The sequence below is a fragment of the Gopherus flavomarginatus genome, chromosome 3, assembly GCF_025201925.1.
Source record: "Gopherus flavomarginatus isolate rGopFla2 chromosome 3, rGopFla2.mat.asm, whole genome shotgun sequence".
NCBI lineage: Eukaryota > Metazoa > Chordata > Testudines > Testudinidae > Gopherus > Gopherus flavomarginatus.
The window spans coordinates 80,850,238-80,873,376 of record NC_066619.1 but is presented as its reverse complement, the minus strand read 5'-3'; the positions used below and the strand labels follow the sequence as shown (position 1 = coordinate 80,873,376).

At 41.2% G+C, this 23,139-nt stretch overlaps 1 protein-coding gene across 1 annotated transcript in view; it reads left to right on the top strand.

Moving 5' to 3' along the window:
- Positions 1-18,211, top strand: part of MARCHF3 (membrane associated ring-CH-type finger 3) — a 119,038-nt gene extending 100,827 nt beyond the window's left edge. The window contains exons 4-5 of the mRNA XM_050945968.1: positions 10,516-10,725; positions 17,743-18,211. Of these exons, the coding sequence (XP_050801925.1) occupies positions 10,516-10,725; positions 17,743-17,901 (369 nt within the window). The 3' untranslated portion in view covers positions 17,902-18,211. The remainder of the gene's footprint in view (positions 1-10,515; positions 10,726-17,742) is intronic.
- The last annotated feature ends 4,928 nt before the right edge of the window (positions 18,212-23,139 follow it).

Sequence of the window (23,139 nt, the reverse complement as noted above, 5' to 3'; positions counted from 1 at the left end):
ACAAAAAATTGTTAACTTTGCCTGATTGCAATCTGCTTTCTACAAGTATAGCTGGTGTCTCAGCTTTCAAGGAGCATGAGCTACTTTTTAGCCGAAGGGAAACAAGTTTCAGGAAAAAAAGGCAAAGATTCAGGGTAGATATTTAAGTACCTGTAACTCAGCTTGGTGGATTGTCCTCAAAGGTTGTAGGATCTTCTTTGCCTCCAGAGTAAGTCTGGCAATATTCCAAGCCAAAGTTATAGGGGAACCAAAATAGAGCTTCATAATGGAAGCTGACTGCAGCCTTAGACCCTGATCCTTAAAACACGTAGGCATGTAATTAACTTTAGCAAGTGAGTCATCTAATTGGAGTTAAGCATGTGAGTAAATGTTTGCCCATTGGGGGTCTTAACTTTGGAGAGGGTCCTGCCAATGCTCTTTCTACTGGCAGCTGGTATTTATTTTGTTTTCTATTGCCTGCCCCCTCACCAAAGTATGCCTAAAATGCTGCTTCCAGATATGTCTCCAGTTTCTGCTGATTTCCTTTTCCTAAGTATAGGACTTCAAGATCATGATGCATACCACAAAATGCCTCAAACCCAATCTGACATTTCAGGAACACAGTTCTGCGTTTTGTGATGTTTGTTCAGACATAATTGTGATGTTGCAGTCTATATGGTTTTATAAAAATATGCTAATGAGTGAATATAATGTAACTGGAATATGCTTCATGCAAAAGGTCTCTTGCAAGGTATCATTACAAAGCTTATAATCTACTGATTGTGATCATCCTATTTGTATAAATGTACCATTCTTGCATCTGAAACTAGAAATATGAAATATAACTCTGAGGGCCTATTGTAATTATACATAGTGTAGGCCATTAATTGTGGTTTGGAATCTTGATGACCCCCATTAAACAGGACAATTGTCTGCAGATGGCTGTGTTTTACCTGTAAGGGTATGGCTACGCTTGCGGCAGCGCTTTGAAGTTTCGAGTGTGGTCGCAGCGCCAGCGCTGGGAGAGAGCTCTCCCAGCATTGCACGTACTCCACATTCTCTACGGGTGTAGCTTGCAGCGCTGGGAGCCGCGCTCCCAGCGCTGCGGCACTGTTTACACTGAGGCTTTACCGCACTGTATCTTGCAGCGCTCAGGGGGGTGTTTTTTCACACCCCTGAGCGCGAAAGTTGCAGCGCTGTAAAGTGCCAGTGTAGCCATCTGCCTGTATGTGTGTGTGCTGACAAGTGGGCAATGAAGTCTTGCAGTGATATGTGATCATGTCACCTGAACTGGAATCCATCTTCAACCTGGTGTCTTTCTATTGAGAAGGAGGGGGTGGAAACCCAGAGAGGGACAAAGGATTCCTGCCTTATGCAAAAGATATATAAAGAGGTGGAAGAGAACAAAGCGGAGAGAGGAGCCATCATGAAGAATCTCCTAGCTACCACCTGAGCTGGAACAAGAGCTGTACCGGGGAAAGAATTGTGCCTAGGCCTGGAAGGTGTCCAGTCTGAGGAAAAAACTTACTGAAGCATCTCTGAGAGTGAGATTATCTGTCTTCAGTTTGATTAGACATAGATTTGTGCGTTTTGTTTTATTTTGTTTGGTAACTTTGTTTTGTCTGTTACTACTTGGAACCATTAAATCCTACTTTCTGTATTTAATAAAATCACTTTTTACTTATTTAACTCAGAATATGTATTAATACTTGGGGAGCAAACAGCTGTGCACGTCTGTCTATCAGTGTTATAAAGGGCGAACAACTTATGAGTTTACCCTGCATAAGGTTTATACAGGGTAAAACGGATTTATTTGGGTTTAGACCCCATTGGGAGTTGGGCATCTGAGTGTTAAAGACAAGCACATTTCTGTGAGCTGTTTTCAGGTAAACCTGCAGCTTGGGGCAAGTAATTCAGACCTTGGGTCTTTGTTGGAGCAGACGGGAGTGTCTGGCTCAGCAAGACAGGGTGCTGGGACCCCAAACTGGCAGGGAAGGCAGGGGTAGAAGTAGTCTTGGCACATCGGGTAACAGCTCCCAAGAGGGTTTCTGTGATCCAATCTGTCACGATGAAGTAAACCAATTAAGAGGAAACTTTGCTCATTTGTTCATCTCAGGAGTCTGAAGTTTCAAATTATTTGATGAAGTCAAATCATTTCTCAGTATATTTATGTTGAAAGGGGATCTTTGGAAATTTCAAATTGTTAGCTGTGCATGTGTGAAGTTTTCCTTTTAAATACCAAGGATGGTTTTGGAGCAAAATTATGCTGGTCCGAGATTTGTCTCATTGTAAGCCATTAATTGGCTTGTAGACATAAAGTCTTCCAGGAGTGTCACAAATCCACAGATTCGTCAGTGCTGGAGTTTGTATTTGGATCTTTAAATTACTTGAAATATGTGGAGTCACATGAAGTCAAGTCTATGTTAATTGAACAGCTTTGAAGAAGACCAAGAGTTCAGTTTAATCTATCTAAGGTAGATGACAGCTTAAAATTCAACTCTGCTTTGAAAAGCAACTCTGGAAAAATGGCAAATTCTTACACAGCAGATCCCTGGCTGTTCCGTCAGTGAGCGTGCCTACTGATGGTATACAAATATTTACTACTGCTTGCTCCTGTTCGCACTGTGGAGATAAGAGAGAGTGAGTTGGATTCTGGTCCTTGTGCATCAGCAGAATTGATTACTACATGCCAGTCACTTATACCTGTGCTGCGTAAGAGCTTTTACATGTGTAACTGGGGGCATGAGACTATAGGTGCTATAATAGAGTGATGGTCTGTCTAATCCGGTATCTATCTCTGAGACTGGCCAGTACCAGATGTTTTATAGGAAGGTACAAGAAATCCTAAAGTAGGCCATAGCGAGATATCTTCCTAAACCTTGTCAGTCAGTGGTTGGCATAGGATCTAAAGCATGAGGCTTTAGATCCCTTCTAAAAAAAGAAAAAATATCGTATATACTCGTTCATAAACCGAATATTTTTGGTTAAAAAGTGAAGCATCAAAGAGTGGGGATCGGCTTATAAATGGGTCTACACCAAAATTTTATGATTTTAAACTCTGTGGAATAATTGAATTGAATATCTAATAAACTGTCGTTTTGTTTACCTGGAGCGTCCGCAGGCATGGAGCCCCTCAGCTCCCTGTGGCCATGGTTCGCCATTCCCAGCCAATGGGAGCTGCGGGAAGTGGCTGGAAACGGTGAACCATGGCCACAGGGAGCTGAGGAGCTCCATGCCTGCGGACGCTCCAGGTAAACAAAACATCCCAACTCGCCGGTGGCTTACCCTAATGGGCCAGGAACCAAAGTTTGCCATCCTGTTTATTGATCTCAATACTGCAGCCTTTTAAAGTTGCAAAGGCTTTGTTTAGTGGACTAGATTGGCTTGAAATGAATACTAAAAGAACAGTGCTGCAGATCTGCATGACATTTGACCCATGCAGTTCACAAAATTCTATACCTTACAAGCCAATCAGACAAATACAGTGAACGATAGTACTATAGCACTGGTGTCAGTCCGCTACTGTGTAATTTGATCTCTTCATGCATGTCTGCAAATGAACCTCGTAAGTCTCGAGCCAATATGAAAATATAACTCACAGAATTGATGGAATCTCTAATAAAATTTAAATAGCCTATTATTGCCACAGACATGCCAATCTACAGTGCTGCTTTGAAATAAACAAAGAACAAAAATAATTTGACAGTGATAAAGCAGGTGACATTCCTATATTAAGTCCTACAAAATCTATAACTATAATAATAATCTATTTTCATACTAGTATTTAAAATGAACAATGGTGAAATCAAAAGAAAACTGCTTATCACACAGCGTTGAAACTTAAAGTTGTTGAATATGTAGAAGTAAACAGTAATTGTGCCGCTGCTTGTGAATTCTGTATCGATGAGAAGCAAGTAAGAGAATGGCAAAAAAAAAAAAACACCACTAAAAGACATGCCAAGAAGCAAGAAAAAATGTCCAATGAGGTCCGCTTCATTTCCTGAGCTGGAGAAAGATCTCGATAATTGGGTTGTTGAATGTGGACAAAATGGGTACATTGTCACTAGAACTGGAATTCATCTGCGTGCTCTGCAAATGTCGAAGGACGACAAATACTAGTCAGTAAAGCCTTCGGTGTTTGTTGCATCAGCGGATTAGTGCACTTGCTTCATGAACCATCATGGTCTCTGTCTTCGTCAGCGAACAAAGATAGCGCAAAAGCTGCTGAGAGATCTGGAAGAAAAAATCGAATCTTTCCAAAGGTTTATTATAAAATATCAAAAGGAATATGCATTTGAACTGTCACAAATAGGAAATATGGACGAAACACTGATGACATTCAATCTCCAAGCAACAGAACAGTAACTGGTGTTGGTGAAAAAGCAGTTTTAATTAAAACCACTGGCCAAGAAAAAATCCATTTTATGGTGGTTTTATCATGTTTGGCAAATGGATCAAAGCTTCCTCCTGTTGTTATTTTTAAAAGAAAAACCTTGCCTAAAAACATGAAATTTCCTGCTGGTGTCATTGTACGTGCACACTAAAAGGGATGGATGGATGGATGAAAGTGGGACTAGAATGGCTGGAAAAAGTGTAGAATAAGAGACCAGGAGCACTTTTCAAGAAACAGGCTATGCTCGTCTGGGACGTGTTCAGGGCACACAAGACAGATGAGGTGAAAAATGTGGCCAAAAATATGAAAACTACTTTGGTTGTAATACGTGGAGGCTTAATTTCAGTTCTACAACCGCTTGATGTCTGCCTGAACAAATCCTTTAAAGACAGGCTATGCAAAATGTGGTTTGAATGGATGTGCTAAGGTATGGCAAAATAGACAAAAGGCGGGAATCTTATGAAGCTCGAAATCAGTCTTGTCGCTCAGTGGGTCAAGAATGCCTGGGTGTCCATTCCCTCGGAAAGGATAGAAAAATCATTTTGGAAATGCTGTGTCAGCAATGCACTCGACAGGTCAGAAGATGATGCCATATCTGATGATGACACAACAGAGGCTGAGGATGAGAAGGAATATGAGTCTGAAGACGACACTGCCAACATCCACTTTGACAATGCAGGTGCAGCTGTGACTGAAGTACAGTTTAATGAACTGTTTGGTGAATCAGAGACTGATGCAGACTTTGAAGGATTTTAAGACTTTTTAAAGTCTGATATTGTTCTAAGTTACTTGTTTGAAATATCCATTTACTGATTTTTAAATATTGACTGTAATTGTTCAGTTATTATAAGAGGTTTTTCATTAGATTACATTAAAATAATTCTAGCAAAACTTTTGAGTGTTTCTTGTGACACCGACTTTTAAAATATAGCAGGCATTGGAAAACGTTGGCTCCTGGCCTGTCAGGGTAAGCCACTGGTGGGTCAGGACCTTTTATTTACCTGCAGCGTCTGCAGGCACAGAGCCCCTCAGCTCCCAGTGGCCATGGTTTGCTGTTCCCAGCCAATGGGAGCTGTGGGAAGTGGCTCCAATTCCTGCAGCTTCCATTGGCTAGGAATGGCAAACCGTGGCCACTGGGAGCTCTGTGCCTGCAGACGCTGCAGGTAAATAAAAGGTCCTGACTCACCAGTGGCTTACCCTGGCAGGCAAGGAGCCAAAGTTTTCCAACCCTTGAAATATAGGGTTGGCTTATGAAAGGGTCATACAGTTTTTGCTATTTTTACCTATCCGTCTTGGGGGGTTGGTTTATAAATGGGCTAATGAATGAGTATATACGGTATAATCTTCTTTACTATAATAGAAGATTTCTTCATTTTCCATGTAAATATTATATTTTTTTCTGACTCCTACTAGGCTGTTTGACTCAAATATATTTTGTGGCACTGAAGTTTCATAAGTTAATTGTGTTGTATGAAAAAAAATTCCTCTTTATTTTTTTAATTTATGTATTTTGCTTGGCTATCCCCTGGTTCTTGTATAAGAATGGGTAAATGGGAGCACCCAGTTGACTTTCTCTCTAACATTCATTATTTTCTGTATTTCTCTCTTATCCCCTCTGACTTTTTTCCTTTTTACACAATTCCAGCATTCTTAGTCTCTTTTCATGTGGATGTCTCCCCATTCCACTGATCATTTTTGTTGCATGGCTCTGGACCTCTTCTATTTCAACTTTTTTTTTTTGAGATAGGGTGACCAGAACTCAGAACTGTATTCCAATGAAGACTTGATTTATTAAACTGCACTGTGATATTTTCAGTATTATTTTCTAACCCATTCTTTATATAGCCTGTTTTGTTTGCTTCTCTAATTTGTCATTGCATGCTGAGCAGAAGTTTTCATTGAATTGTCTACATTGACTCCTGGTCTTTTTTTCCTGAGTGATTTCAGTTACTTTGGAACCCAGTAATGTGTACAAATATTTCAAATGATTCCTTCTAGTCTGCACTGCTGTGCACCTGTCAACATTGCATTTGCATGTGCTATCATGCTACTCATTCACCTGGCCTCCTTAGGACCATCTAAAGCTCCACATAATCTAAACCTCCACATAGAATAATGTAGGTTTGTAAAGACTGTGTCACTTGCAGATTTTGCCACTTCACTGTTTTCTGATAATTAATTACTATATTAAACAACACAAGTCCTAGTACTGAAGTTGGAGCACCTTACTCTTAATCTTTTGCCTGGCTAAAAACTGACCATTTATTCCTGATTTGTGTTTTGTTTGTAGGCTGGTTCTATGAAAGTTCTTTACCTCTCCCCCCATGACTACCTAGTTTCCTTAATAACCTATTGGGAAGGACTTGGACAGAGGCTTTTTGAAAGTCAGTATTATCGTATGAGCTGCTTCTTTATTATTTTTCTAACAAAATCCAAGAATTCTACTAGAATTAGAGGTGAATGTTTTCCCTTATGGAAGCCATCCAGTTTGGTCCTATAATATCCATCTAATTGTTTTATAATTCTGTGTTTATGTATCATTCAGGCAGTCCTTTGGCCTGCTAAACTTTTGTTACCAGTATATGATGTACAAGAAGGGGGAAAAAATTTGATTCTCATATCCTAGATCAGTAGTTCTCAAACTTTAGCAACCCAAGGACCCCCATTTTGATTTAATTTTTTTTGCAGCCCCTCAACCCCCCCACTCAGCCCAAGGCCCCATCCCCACCCCACCTCTTCCTGCCCCCAGTCCACCCCTGCCCCATCTCCCTCCTCGTGCCTTCTGCATTCTGGGGAACAGTTTTTCAGCAGCATGCAGGAGGTGCTGGGAGGGAGGAAGGAAGGAAGATCAGTTGATCAGCAGGATCGACAGACCCACCTGGAGTACTCTTGCGGACCCCGAGTTTGAGAAATGCTATCCTACATTAAATCTGTGACATTGCCACTGAGAAAAAACTTTTTTCTTATGACCAGAGCACACTCTAAAGTCAATTTCCAGACACAATTGTTATAAGATTTTCATTTCTTGTAGAGTTGTGATCTAATGTTAGATTGCACATCAGGCAGAGTTTGGGTTGTGTGTTCTATTCCTGAGTTTGCATTGACTCATTCTGTTGGTTTAGGCAAGTTATTTAGTCTCTCTGTGACTTAGGGCTAGTCTACACTGCCAACGTTAAAGCACTGCCGCATTCATGGCAGAGTGCTGATCCACGGTCTACGCTAGCACTCTACAGCACTGAAACTTGCTGTGCTCAATGGGGTGTTTTTTCACGCCCCTGAGTGAGAAAGCTGCAGCCCTGTAAAGTACCAATGTAGACAAGCCCCTAGTTTTCCCATCTGTAAATTTGGGATGATAATACATGTCCACTTTGAGATCTATAGATAATAGTGTGAATATTTCTTTGAACTAAACAAATATTTTGGTTAAAACATGACCATTTCTGTGGAATCTGTCCCTTTTCAAGGGTGGCAATATCTACCATCCTTAATTTACTGTAGTAACTATTGAGATTTACAGAGCTGACAGTAGCATCTGGCCCTACATCTCAGTCTTTCACAGCATGCTCGCACCTCTATACCTCAGGATCAAATAGTCCACTCAGCACTTTGCTAGATCATTGTGCAGGTTTCAGTTTCATGAAAGAATTTGCTGGCTTGATTTTTTTTCCAGCTGTAAAGTAGGTTGACAGTGCATGTTTCCAAAACAAAAGACTGAAAACTAGATTCTAAACAGAAGCATATTTAGGAACAAGGGTGTGCTCCGTTGGGAGGAAACACGCAGTGACTGAATTCATGCCGCCAATACATTGGATTACACATTTGCAATTTTGGGTTCATATTTGAAAACTAACTTCTGAAATATAAAACATTTACGCTATAAGACCTGCTTGTAACATAGCCCCCGGAATGTTCTTGTTAAATTAATAATTGCCCTTTCCCTATTCTCCTCATCCAATACCAATACCCAGTTTCAGTCAATCTTTGCTATTCAGTCAGTCTGGACCAGCTGGGTCAAACAAGATGGAGCCATAAAGCTGGGTGTCATTGACATACGGAGGCAAAAACCCTAACTGACTTCAAGACTGCGCTTGATAAGTTTATGGAGGGGTTGGTATTGTAAGACTCCCTACAATGCCATGTCCAGTAGCTGATCTGCGACTGCTAGCAGCAAATATTCCCAATGGCTAGTGATGGGACATTAGGGGAAGGAGGGCTCTGAGTTATTACAGAGAATTCTTTCCCAGGTGTCTGGGTGGAGGGTCTTTCCCACATGCTTAGGGTTTAGCTGATTACCATATTTGGGGTTTTGAAGGAATTTTCCCTCAGGTCAGATTGGCTGAGATCCTAGGGGGGCTTTACTTTCATCTGCAGCAAGAGCCACAGGTCACTTGCGGGTTTAAATGGTGGATTCTCTGTAACTTGAAGTCTTTAAACCATGATTTGAGGACTTCAGTAACTCAGCCAGAGGTTAGGGGGTCTATTAGAGGAGGGGGTGAGTGAGGATCTGTGGCTTGCAATGTGCAGGAAATCTGACTCAATGATCAAGATGACCCTTCTGGCCTTAAAGTCTGTGAGTCTATATGCAAACCACAACATCCCCTATCTTTTCCTCACTAACTCTCCTAACTTACCCATAGAGCTTGCCTTCGCTTGAATTCTCAATTACATAAAATACAATTGTTAATTCAAGTGTAGGTGTTTTATACCTTACAAAAATTACACTGCACAGAGAAAACACTGTAAAGTGAGTGCGTGTGCCCCTGCCACCCCCCTTCTTCAGGATAGGCCTCCTCTCCGAATGCTAGCAACACAGCCAGCCACATCCTGCTTTGATGGAATGTCCCAGTATGGTGCATGCCAACACCATCACCACATAGTGTGAGTTGGCCAGCTACATCTTAGGGCGGGGAGGGCCTAAACTGAAGCAGAATCTGAAATTGTGTTGAATGCCCCTCACAGCATGGTTAATTGCAGACTCTAGGGGTATATCTATACTGCAATTAAAAACCCATGAGTGACCTGTGCCAGCTGACTCAGGGTCGTGGGGCTTGGGCTAAGGGGCTGTTTAATTTCACTGTAGACAGATTCAGGCTGGAAACCAGGCTCTAGAACCCTGTGAGGTAGGAGGGTCCCAGAGCTCAGGCTGCAGCCCAAACCCAAACATCTGCATCACAATTAATCTGAGCCCCTCAAGCCTGGGTCAGGTGGCATGGGCCAGCCACAGGTACCTTGCTGCAGTGTGGACATACCATTAGACCACGGTGCTGAAATAAAAAGATTTTACCATTTTAGGCCCTTATTTGGCGAGGTGAGGTGGTGAACATCTGCAGTGCCACTGAGACCAACGGGAGTTGCAGATGCTCAGCAACTCTCGTCGTAGGTCACCTTTTAAACAAACACTTCTTGCAAAAATCTTTCGATAGGCACCTTTAAAAGGAGAATCCCCACTCCTGTTCCCTTTAGTTCCTTGCATTCTCCTTATGGTTTCTCATTACAGGGATCCATGGAAATTGAACAGGGTGAGAATTATAATCAATTATTTCTAGAAGCAACCAAAACAATCTGGAACTGTTTTAATGTAAAGTTATAGGCTCTTATTTTGTAACATCTTTTATACAAAAGACATCTCAACATTTTAATGCGTAAGTGACCTTGAGATTAGGGGCTTGTCTACTTTTGAAATGCTACAGCAGCACAGGTGTTGTGCTTTAGTGTAGACACTACCTACACCAACAGGAGAGGTTCTCCATCGGTATAGATGAGCCATCTTCCCAAACAGCAGCAGCTAGAATTCTTCTGATGATTTAGCGCTGTCTATGTGGGGATTTAGGTCAGCTTAACTGTGTGGCTCCAGGGTGTGGATTTTTCCCACCCTTGAGCAACATAGCTGGGTCTATCTAATTTTCTAGTATAGACCCACCCTAGGACATTAAGGGTATATCTACATTAGAAGTACTGCACTGGTCTAGCACTGTAGTGTAGACATTACAGTGATGGAAAGCGTTCTTCTATTGCTGCCGTAAAATCTACCTCTCCAAGATGTGGTAACTGGGTGCCATAAAAACTTGCTACCACAGCCATGTTTCTATACCATTCTAACAAGATTTTACTGACACTTCTTTTGTTTCAATTCCCTTCTGCAGTGGCTAAGAAACCCAGGTCCGCAGCATGAGAAACGGACTCTGTTTGGAGACATGGTGTGCTTCTTGTTTATAACTCCACTGGCGACCATCTCTGGCTGGTTGTGTCTGCGGGGAGCGGTGGACCACCTGCACTTTAGTAGTAGGCTAGAAGCTGTTGGCCTCATTGCACTCACTGTCGCACTCTTCACTATTTACCTCTTTTGGACACTAGTAAGTACTGTTTATCTAACTATCATGTGGTAGGGTGTGTGTCAGATTCTGTTACCTTTTTATAGGATTTTTTTAGAGTAATGTCTGTAGGGGACATATAGGTTTCATCCCAATTAAACTATACAGAACTCTTCCTTAAAGGTACTTTGCTTATGGTATTTGGTAATAACTGACTCAGAACACCATAGGAGATGGCAGGAGGGAATGAGCAAGCTTGAGGGGAGAAGAGTTCAAGACAGATGTTGCAGGAGTGAACTGTCATTGACACTATGGCGAGAAGAAAAAGGAGATTTAAGAGGGATCCTGGCAGCCTTAAAATGGCTGCCACATGGCCATGATACAAGCATGGTCTTCTAATTTGACTGACACTTTTCAAAGTGCTGAGTTTGTGTAAAAATGTAACCTTAGTAGAATATTTTTCACATCCCTGCTTCTTGAGGCCCCATGTATTCTGCCGTGGAATTTGCCACGGAATCCACACCTTTCTACAGGATCATACTTCAGAATCTAAGCGTTTATTTATATAAAAAATAGCCCCATTTTGAGCTCTTGTGATACCCCTCCAAATGGGAACAGAATACAAGGGTTTGGCTGTGCTGGAAAGTGGCTGACCCATATAGTCACCCCTGTGTGCAATGCACCCACACTTGTGCTAAAAAAATTCCAGTGCAGCCAATAAGCCCTAAGCCAACTCCATGTTGCATCACTGAGGCTGCAGGCAACCTGAAGCAAGCAATAGCTCTGAGCAAGGTCTGACCTGCTTCATTCATTCCATCTGTGGTGTTGGCAGCAGTGTTGCCAATATGCATAGAGTGACCACACAGCAAATGTGAAAAATCAGGACATGAGGTGGGGGAGTAATAGAAGCCTATATAAAAAAAGACCCAAAAATCAGGACTGTCCCTATAAAATCAGGACATCTAGTCGCCCTAAATACGCATGATTGCAGGCCAGTTTGGGAGCTCTCACAAGAAAACACATGCAGCTCAGAAATTTTGCCCAAAATGTCTGCAATTTCTCCCTTCTGCCCTAGGTGCTGTACTTTGCAGCAACTCACCAAAGGAAACAGCTAACATTTCCCTGTGGCAAGTGTGGTTTAATTCTTCAGTTTGTAAACACACTAGGTTGGAAGCACACTAGAAGTTAGGCAGCAGAGTGTCTTCGTATTTGATGCTACTCCTCAGGCTACCTTACAGAGCTTGTAGATTTGAGATGATCACTAAGATACTTCTGCAGTATACATCCAAGTCACCTTGAAAGCCCAGCTGGGGCCTGATCTGTTTCTTAATTTCAGAATTTAGTACGGTTTGGAACTATGCAAAAATAGTTTGGCTAAATAATTAGATTTCATTATTCATGGTGCATGGACTCCTGTGGGTGCCCATTAAATAACTACTGCAACAACTAAAAACTACTTGGGTAGGGCCATTCTTAACAACAGCAACATTTAAAAATCACTTATTTGATTTTAAAAAGGGTTTCTCCTTTAGGAGTATGGAATGAGAAAAGTGTGTGTTGTTCAAAATTTTGGTAAGTGCTTAGATATTATGGTGATGAGCCTGATATCAATATGTAGCTCAATCAATTTAACTGAAATAAACCATCTTCTTTGCACAGTGGCCCCCTAAGTTGTGGTTTTTCAACCAGGGTGGGGGAGAACAGGAGGGGAGAAATCTATATTTAGTTAACTGTATTACTCAGGGCAGCAGGAGGTAGATGTACGAGGGAGGCAAAGTATCTCACCTTGCAAAACAGCAACCACACCTGACAGGGTAGATCACAAAAACTCTCTTGGGACTGCCAGCTTGGGACTCCAGTACCTTGCCTTGTTTGAGCCAGACCCACTTGCGCCTGCTGCAAACACAGATCCAAGTCTGAATCACATCCCCCACAAGCTGCAAGTTTAACTGAAAACAGCTTAAGAAGTGCTCCTGTCTCCAGCACTCAGATACCCAGCTCCCAATGGGGTTCAAACCCCAAATAAATCTATTTTACCCTGTACAGAGCTTATACAGGGTAAACTCAAATTATTCACCCTCTATAACACTGATAGAGAGAGATGCACAGCTGTTTGCCTACTCCTTCCCCCTCACGTATTAATACATATTCTGGGTTAATTAATAAGTAAAAAGTGATTTTATTAAATACAAAAAAGTAAGATTTAAGTGGTTCCAAGTAATAACAGACAGCACAAAGTAAATTACCAAACAAAATAAAACAAAAAACACACAAGTCTAAGCCGAATACAGTAAAAATTAAAGGCAGGTAAATCTCACCCTCAGATGTTCCGATAAGCTTGACAGACTAGCCTCCTTCTAGTCTGGGCCCAATCCTTTCCCTGGTACAGTCCTTGTTCCAGCTCCGGTATTAGCTAGGGGATTTCTCTTGACTGTAGCCCCCTTGGTTCTGTTCCAGCCCCTTATGCACAAGGCAGCAATCCTTTGTCCCTCTTTGGGTTCCCACCCCTCCTAAGTGGAAAACCACCAGGTTAAAGATTCCAGTTGAGGTGACATGATCACCTGTCACTAAGGGCTTGGCTACACTGGAGAGTTGCAGCACTGGTGGTGGGTTTACAGCGCTGCAACTTCGTAACCATCCACACCTGCAAGGCACATCCAGCGCTGCAACTCTCTGGCTGCAGTGCTGGCTGTACACTTGGTCTGCTTGGGGTGTAATGATTGCAGCGCTGGTGATGCAGCACTGCTTATCAAGTGTGGCCACCAAAAGCGCTGTTATTGGCCTCCAGGGTATTAGGAGGTATCCCGGAATGCCTGCTCACAACAAACCGGAAGAATGGTTGAACTCCAAGCTCCCCCGAGCTGCTTATCTAAAAAACAAACACAGCTGCTGTTTGCTGGAGTGAGCGAGCGGGAGGCAGGCAGGGGAATTGCTTTGGAAGGTTCACAGCTGTTTGCTTGAAGAGAGAAGTCACACGGGGGAGGGGGGAGTCTGTGTTGAGCAGCTGCTTATGTGGGCTGAAGGCTATTTAGGAGTGCATAATTTGCATTTAGTGAATAAGAGAGGGGTGGGGGAAGGGCTCGAAACTTTTAAATTGATTGCAGGTTGGTGATGTGTATGTTCTATTCCTTAGAACTTGCAGCAGGGAGCTGAAAGATCCAAAAATCCACACACACACACTCTCTCTCCCCCCCACGTTCCCCCTCACCCCCCTCTTTTGAAAAGCACGTTGCAGCCACTTGAACGCTGGGATAGCTGCCCACAATGCACCACTCCCAACAGCGCTGCAAATGCTGCAAATGTGGCCACACTGCAGCGCTGGTAGCTGTCAGTGTGGCCACACTGCAGCGCTTTCCCTATACAGCTGTACGAAGACAGCTGTAACTCCCAGCGCTGTACAACTGTAAGTGTAGCCATACCCTAAGACTTCATTGCCAACTTGCCAGCAAACACACATACAAGACGACTTACAAGTAAACAGAGCCATCTACAATCAATTGTCCTGGTTAATGGGAGCCATCAAAATTCCAAGCCACCATTAATGGCCCATACTATGCATAACTACAGTAGGACCTCGGAGTTAAATTTTATATTCCTAGTTTCAGATACAAGAATGATACATTCATACAAATAGGATGAACACACTCAGTAGATTATAAGCTTTGTAATGATACCTTACAAGAGACCTTTTGCATGAAGCATATTCCAGTTGCATTATATTCACACATTAGCATATTTTCATAAAATCATATAGAGTGCAACGTCACAACTCCCATTTTGGAGGAAGTGAATTGAGTGGTTAGAAAAAGGAAGCCAAGTAGCCAGGACTGGGATCTCAGTGAAGCACCACTACGCAGAATGAATTTGAGCAGATCACTTAGGTGCTGTGTGCCTCAGTTTTCCCCATCTACAATATGGCTGTAATGTTTCTGTACAGACAGGTTGTAAGACTTAAATACTTTTGTAAGGTGGCTTGACATGCTTAACTGAAAGGCACTGTCTATATGCAAAGCATTTTAGAATACTTTATCAGCAAGACAGTAAGTTCCTCTGGAAAGGCCAAGACTTTCAAAGCAACTATGATTTTGGCTGCCTAACTAAAGCACCTTAAAAGAGCTTGACTTTCAGAGGGTATTGGCCACTCAACTTCCGAAAATCAAGCCCATCCCAAGTTCGGAACGCCAAAAAAAAAAAAAAATCACAACTTTTGAAAAATCTTGGCCCGATTATCTTTACTCTTGCTACAGAGCACCATGCACCTCTATATAGCAAATCTTTGTGGTGCCAGAATAAAAAGTGCCATCAGCAGATCCATTCTAATCTGAAAGATAGGAACATAGGAGAACCTGCACTGCTGTTAGAGAGCCAGGGAAGGAATAGTCTTATCACTTCAGGATAAAGTATATGTGCAGCACAGAGATGCTCCTTAAGGTTCTGGAAAAAATAAACAAAATTTAATTTTACTTCCAACAAATCAGTTTAATTTTCTCTATAATCCAAAACTGGCATATGGGTTATTTACACACCACTACACCTCCGTGAACCAAGAGCTTAATGGGCTGCCAACGGGGGAGACTTCTTTGGTAGAGAGGTTCTTATGGATAGGGTAAAATAGCTTCCTTGCAAATTTAACAGCCAAAGTGTCCCAGAAAGACTACTGCTTTTCTTCTGAATTTAGTCAATATCTCTGTAACCTATACACAAAAATTAGTTGTCTGCTTGAGTAGGAAGATCTGCAAGCTTTCTATTTAAAGCAGAATTTGACCCTAAATTCTTGGCTTGACTTGCACCCTGAGTAGTGCCTCTGACTTCTCGGGGATTGGATAGGGTGTATATCAGAGCATTATTTTAATCCTGTAGTTTGCAAAACTATGTAATTGCTGTTTAAAAATATTAAACAAATGCATATCTAAATGAGTTCACAAAGTACCTAAGTGAGCTTTGAAGATGGATTTCCCCAACCCAAGTCCAAAGACGCTTATTATGCCAGTGACTGATGTTAAAAAAAACGTACATTTTATGTAGCACCTCAGGAGTTTCGTGTCTAATAAATTGGCTTCTCTGAGAAATGCAACGGTGAGCAGCCCTCACTGTTACTGAAATTCACTAGCTAACATCACTTGGAAACTGCCCTAAGGCAAGAACCCATTGTAAACAAGCTGTCAAGCTTAACTAGGATGTCCTGTGAAAATATCTTAAAACAGTTCCAGCCATAGTTAACAATGCAGCTATGCCAGAAAGGATTTGCTTGATGCTGCAGAGAACTAGAGTTAAAATCCAGAATGTCTAGAGTTGTTGTTTTCTGTCCAGAATTTATGGCCATTCATTTCAAAGAAAGTTCTTTACCTCATTCCAATGTGCTTTCTCCTGCTGTTAGCACACTCATCCATTTAGAGGCCTCGTGCGTGTTCATGTGTTCAGTGAAAATGGAGATAATAAGCTATGTCTCCACTGCAAAAAGCTGTTTTTTTACACTAGATAACTCAGTGTAAAATCCTAGTGGAGAGAAGAGACAGACAGACATAGTAGCTAGCTGAGGTAACCACAGCTGGCGGATATAGGGTTGACCTTCTATAGTGAGATAAACACTGCGTATACCTTAGCTATCTCAGTATGAAATCCTAGTGGAGCCAACTCAAGCCAGCTTTCAGGGAGACATTTGCATCACTTAAAATAAAAGAGCTATCATTTTATGTTCCCCAAATCCTCCTGGCAATCTGTCCTGGATGCTTATTTGCAGCTCCTAGAGTAAGGGCATGAGTAGCTTCCTTTGACAGTTATGTAGCCATAGACTGAGTGTATTGCAAGCTCTGTGTAAACTAACAGCAGTAACTTCCTATTGTCCCTCCCTCTCCCCAGAGTGTGTGTGTCATCTCCAAATACAGTGTCTTCATTTCACTCCATATCTCCTGGATGGCAATGACCTACAGAAGTGGTGCAGTTGCATAAAAATCAATGACAAATGACAAGGTTTCTGTCATCAGCGCACAGGCAGTTCCCACCCACAGCTCAGGAGTACTATAGTATTGTCATGTATTACCAATACACTTCACAAATAAAAGGTCTGATACCTTATATGCATTGAGCACTGAAGGCAATGGTAATGGTGTGTGCAAAAACTGCAGTCAGCTGTCAGTATCTATGCCGCAATCACTTCTCTCACTACTGCTAATGCATCCACATGAGGGATGGAACACAACAGCTTTTAACACACAGTTATTGCTAAACATGTATGTAAGACAGGAGGTGAAGTGTTCTGCAGCCAGTGGAAACTGTAGTGGGTCTTTAGATAATGTTTAGAAGCCCCATTCCCAGTTTGTTAATTTCTGGCTGAAAATGGATAGACACAAAAATGCGGGCCTTCCCCCTCCCTTCTCAGAGGGGACCTCCACTTACTCTCTTCTTATCCCTGGGGTGAGTTACTGCTTTTTTTATTTTTTTGCTGTCACTCACTTGCTCCCTGCCTTTTCCTGGCAGCCACTCAGTCATCTGCCTGTGCCTTCCTCTCTAGTCTCCCACTACTGCCAGTCTGCTGATCGGCTCCCATATATTCCTCATCCCCATAGACTTCCTCCAAGTTCTCCCCTCTCCCCCCCCCCCACCCCATAGTCTCATTCTTTGTACCGTGTTCCCCCTCACTGTCTCAGGCCTAAGCTACACCTAGTGCATAAGAGGGGTCATCTGCATTGACATTAATCTGGCTTCAAACTCATTCAAAACACAGAGTACTAGTGCCTAGCTTTACAAGGGCAACCCCACTTCCTCTTGAAAAATATGAAGGCTGGTAATACATGGGAATGAGCGGACAGCAGTTAATGGGGATGGGTAGCACAGGGGAGCTGAAAACAACATAGTAGCATTCAGTACAATTCATTACAGATAGAACACTGGTTCTCAAACTTTAGCAACCCCTCATTTTGATTTAAATTTTTTCCACAGACTCCCAAGCTGACTTCTAATTTCACCCAAGGGTGTTTGTTCTTTGTTTCTAATTTATTTCATTCTAGGACACGAAGAATTTTGAAATTTATAATTTATTCTCTGTTGATCTTCCACCAGGTGTCATTTAGGTACCACTGTAGATTATACAATGAATGGCGTCGGACCAATCAGAGGGTGATACTCCTAATTCCAAAATCTGTCAGTGTTCCTTCTAACCAGCAGTCATTGCTGGGCCTTCATTCAGTCAAAAGGAACTCAAAGGAGACAATCGTTTGATTTTGGCAGTTCTGGACTGGAGTCATGCACTAAATATACTTTCTTAAACCCATGGGCTCTGATTCCATCCAGAACCTGGTACAGTGCTATTCCGGTTTACAAACTCTTTACAGAGGAAGAAATCACTATTAATTAAAATCATGGATGCTGCAATCATATGATATTTGCTAAGCTGCCAAACATGTTTATTTAGCAGATACTGTATGGAATTCTACAAACTCATGTTAATACTTGCCTTGTCAGTGATGCAAACCCTTCTTTTTTTATTATTGTTTAAAAATATTAAAACTATGATAATTAACAATGCAAAAAAATTGAGTGCTTTCTTTATTTCTACGGTATTATTTCTGTGGATATCTGGATAGGAACCAATGCTGAATATTTTATTTTACTGACTCAAAGAAGATGGCATTACAAGAAGGAAATTGTACTACTTTAGTTTTATTTGAAGGGCATCTTATACTAATCTTGGATTATTAAAAATGTTTTTAAAGCAAGTTCTACAAATGGGCATTCTATTTAACATAACCCCTTAAAAAGCACTCTCTTCCATTTGTTGTTTGTTAGTGAAAAGCTGATAGAAAATACTTTTTTCTAAGAAGAAAAATGCAAAATGTATGAAAAACAAGCATCTTACAGATTGCAATAATCTTCCGAGTCAAAAATATTTCATAAAGCAGTTCCCAAAAAATAACTCAGTTACAGGGTTATTTCCTTTTCATTTGGAAGGAGCAAATTAGCCCCAAATTCTGCACTAAAGTTACACTGGTGTAACTAAAGAGTTAGTTACTCTTCACTTAGCCCAAGCCAAATTTGGCCCTATTAATTAATTTTGTAAGGGAGACTTTGCATACATAATGAATTAGTAGATCATTAGACATTTCCTAGGAAGCCTGAACATGTCTTGCATAACAATTAGCCTTACTCTAGAAATGCTGAATTTTCAGCTTGACAGGTAAATTTAGTGGAGTATATCAATTCTCTCATTGTAGCATTGAGACAAAGGCTCTTCATAAAATGTAACACACTACATGCTGTTATGACCACACTGAATTTTGATTCTGAATATTATTTTCTGCTTTTAACCAACCCCTTTATTTTTATATTTTTAAATCATCAATTCATCACTGACTCTTAGATTTTGGTTCTCACATTATGCAATATAAGGGATATGTAGTTATGTGGGAAGACTCATTTGGTACTGAATGCTTCTACAGCTAAAACCTATTAAATGCTGCTGGCAAGCTAGAGATAAGTAACTTGTTTGCCATTTTAAAACAAGGATTTCTAGAACATGACAGAGTGTAATTCCAGAACCTTCTTTGTTTCCCACCCTGCAGAGGAATTGAAAAATGGTAGAGTGTGTGTAGTGAGGAGGTAATGTTTTATATTTCTGATGGATCAAGCTGATGCAGGTGTTCTGTCAGCCGAGAGAGCTATTTAAATGCAAAGCTCTAGCAAAAAACAAACCCATCACCCATGCTTTATGCTGTCTCAGCTCACGTGTATTTGGAGTTGTAATAATAGATTTTCCTTTTGACACTAATTCTAGCGATACAAGTAGCTAATATTCCATTTAGTCATCATCCCTCTAGGGGTATTAGAACTACAAACAGCCATCATTGCCTAACTTTTCTATAATCAAATACCAACTTTGTCCATCAGTCACACTTTAGCCTTCACAGAGAAACTCTCACTTGACAATCATGTTTGCTTTCCAGTCTACTTTGAATACTTTAGCACAAAAGAGACAGCACAATTAATGATATATTCCCACAATGGCACCAAGAAGGTAGGTTCCTGTCATGTAGATATATTATTCGTTTTGTGCCTAACATACAAGAGTGGAGGAGGTGGCGGCGGCTTTATATCCCACACCCCATATTCATGAATCAGTGCTACTAATGTCTTTTGCTCTACATGCACCAAAGCAGCATTATGGTGCCTTGTTCTTCTCGAGACAGCAAGACGGTAAAGTGAGTGCTACTGTCACATTCCCACCTTTCTCTCTGGACCAAAGACCTGGCAGTCAGAAGGATCCTATTGACCAGCTCTGGTTCCTCTTTCTCTAGGAGTGAGCGATCTTTTCATACTGAATCACTATTTGGACCGATGTAAATTCAAAATTGCTGTCTATTAAAACAAAAGTTATTGAACAATAGCAACAAACTTAATTTTTTGCTTCTGAAGGGACTTTAAGGGTAGTAAACATCTATGGCACTAGATACACTTAACAGAGCTAATGACAACATGACAAAGGCTCCATTGTGCTATCACAACAGATCCAGTACAGTAAAAAATAAATGCTAAGTACTGTACAACTAACAAAGAATGAGTGGCTTTATTTCTTTTGTTAAATGAATCTCATTCTTTCCTTTGGCTGGCAGCAGCTTGGCCGTGGTCCTCAAATGGATTTTTCACCCATACCTGGAGTTGGGGTTCTCATTCATTTTCCAAGTAAAAATTCAGCTGAGAGGGGAAAGGTTCTTGATTTCAAATTGTGAACTGAAAACAGAAGTCAAACAACAATGCAATCCTACACAATGTGTTTTAGAAAGCAGCAGGCATAAGTTAGCTTCATTTCTTCCTCTTAGACCCAGTCTTACTCCTGCACACATTCTAGGCTTCTGACAGACTGCTGTCTCAAATGGATACTGTTTGGGCCGCATACAAGCCATTTCTGTTCAGTATTAATAGCATCAGTGGGAAAAGGAGAAGAAAGAAGTTCCAGTCTTTGTGCCAAACCCTCTCCTTGGTGTAAGCCTAGCTTGTCACATCATAATGATCATGAGGGATATGACAAATGCCAGCCCTGAAATTTCAGCAGACAATAAAATGCATTTAAAAAAAAAAAAGACTAAATTTATTCCAGCTGTGATGCTAAATAGCTTTAAATACTGGAATCAAAACTACGTTATGCAGCCATGCTTTACAATAGGGTGACCAGATGTCCCGATTTTATAGGGACAGTTCTGATATTTGGGGCTTTTTTTTTTTTTTAACATGGGCTCCTATTACCCCCCACTCGCTATCTGGTCACCCTACTTTACAAGCTAAAGTCATCTTATGTTTTGTTCTTCTAAAAAGAGAAATGAATAGTATAATTTATTTCCTAGAATTCAAACGTTAATAAAATATAGGACTATGGAGAAATAAGTACTTAAAGTGAGACCTCTGTAAACCAGCAATTACTATGAGAACTTCACTTTTAGCAAGGTACATAACACACCACTGACTTTTTGAATGCAAAATCTGCGACTCTGGAGAAATGCTCAGCACTGTCAGCCTGTCAGAGGATGCTCTGTTGGATGGCATTTCAAAGAAAGACATGAGATGAGAAATATTTATAAGGCTGACAGTTTTTTGGAGGGATGGGGGTAAGCGGTCTTCACCAGAGGGCTCTGACATTAGGAAGAGTCCCCCTCTCTTCAGTATTTTCCTTTACCAGAGACTGACAAGCACTCAATTTCTTCTCAAACCAGCTCCAGGCTCAGTCTGCCTCTTTTTGCAGGGCTGCTAGATAATTGTTTCTCTCTCCTCCACTTTTATTTCAGTCTCTTCAAAGCTGTCTTACCATTCCCCGTTTCAGCAGGTTTCAGCATGGTGTTTATGTAGAGTTTACTTTAAAAGGGGGTGGGGTGGGGGGAGTGGAAGAGATACAAGTCTCATTTTTTCAGTTTCAGGATCTCTCCAATTTAATGAAGGAGGAAAACAAGAGATGTTTACCAACAGGTGCCTTGCCAGCGCTTTGATGATGACGACCAGTCTCTACAGATCCACCAGGAGGCAACTAAAAGCTAAAACTAAAAGATTATTGTTGGTTCTGGGCTCCAGACATGACTGGTTTATAAACTAATATTGCCTCCTAGTATATATAAAAATATATATAGGAATTTGCTCCATGAGATTCCCTTTTAATTAATCACACTTGTCCCCTACTACTCATACCTGTTTCAAGAAACAGGGCTTTTGTGGGACCATTTGCTACCACTAATATGGTGCCTTTGTGAGCATAATATTGCTGTCTAGTGGCTGGCCCTGCTACTAGCGTTCTCCATTGAGTACTAGAGGCCTATGTTTTAGAGTTGAAGAATCTGTGATCCAGCCTCAGCTGAGAGCTAGACACATATAACCTTGTCTATTGGAGAATGTGAATTCATTACCATCAACAGCCATCTGGGGAAGAAAGCCTCCTGCATAACTCAAGTAGGAATTGTCTAAGGGAATTGTCTAAGGAAAGCCTCAACGTGTCCAGAGGGAGAAGGAAGGGGGTTGACAAAAAGAGAGAAGAAAAAACACTCCAGTTCCCAATAATTCCTATCATACTATCAGATGACTGCTTTTCCTTTTCTCTTGTGGGCCTTGTGGTTATCTAGACGGGTCTCCAACAACTAGAGATTCAACATGGGCAAACATATCCCTTGTTTTGTCTCAAATCAGCCAGACTGCTCTGAAATAGTCCTTAAATCTCTCTCTCTCTCTCTATGCTTTCATGACTGCAAATACTTATCTGGCACTGGGCAGCTGAGGTTGGCTCTCAAATAGCAGGGACCACCAACGAAATGATGGCTATATAGCATCTCCAGTTCTAGAAGTAGAATTAATTTCTACGTGACACCACTAGGATGAATGCAGCAAGTTGACACAAAGATCTTATGAATACAAGAGGGTGGGTAGATTGTTCTGTAGGCTTCTTAAATTATTACAAATGGAATGTCATCTGACCAGGACACTTTGAATCAATCCATCCAAGTGGATATGTCCACACGGCTGTTTTTAGTGCTGTAGCGCAAGTTCCATGAGCTCAAGTCTGTAGGCTCAGGCTCCGAGACTCGGCTAGCATGGGTTTTGGTTTGTTTTGGGGATAGTTTGCACTGTAGAGGTACCCTCAGGGTCAGGTCTAATTCCCTTTTTTGATACACAGTTTGGAGATAATGGAAGAGGAGTGCTTGGAGAAAATAGGCTTTTATATGGCTGACTGATTTTTGTCTAGCCATTATCATGTCTCCTATTGTTTTAATACTACATATGCTGTGGTGTGAAGGTGAGTTGTTTAGCATTCCACTGGCAATCAATAAAAGGTTTAATTAAGTTAGCTTCAGTGTCTTGGAGCATCACATGAATATGATTGTTGTTGACCCATCATTTTCATAGCTTGCCCCCTCAAAAAAAAAAAATGTTAAACTGAAGAATCACTGTTTATCTCATTACCTTTTTAGCATGTATTTAGCCCCAGAA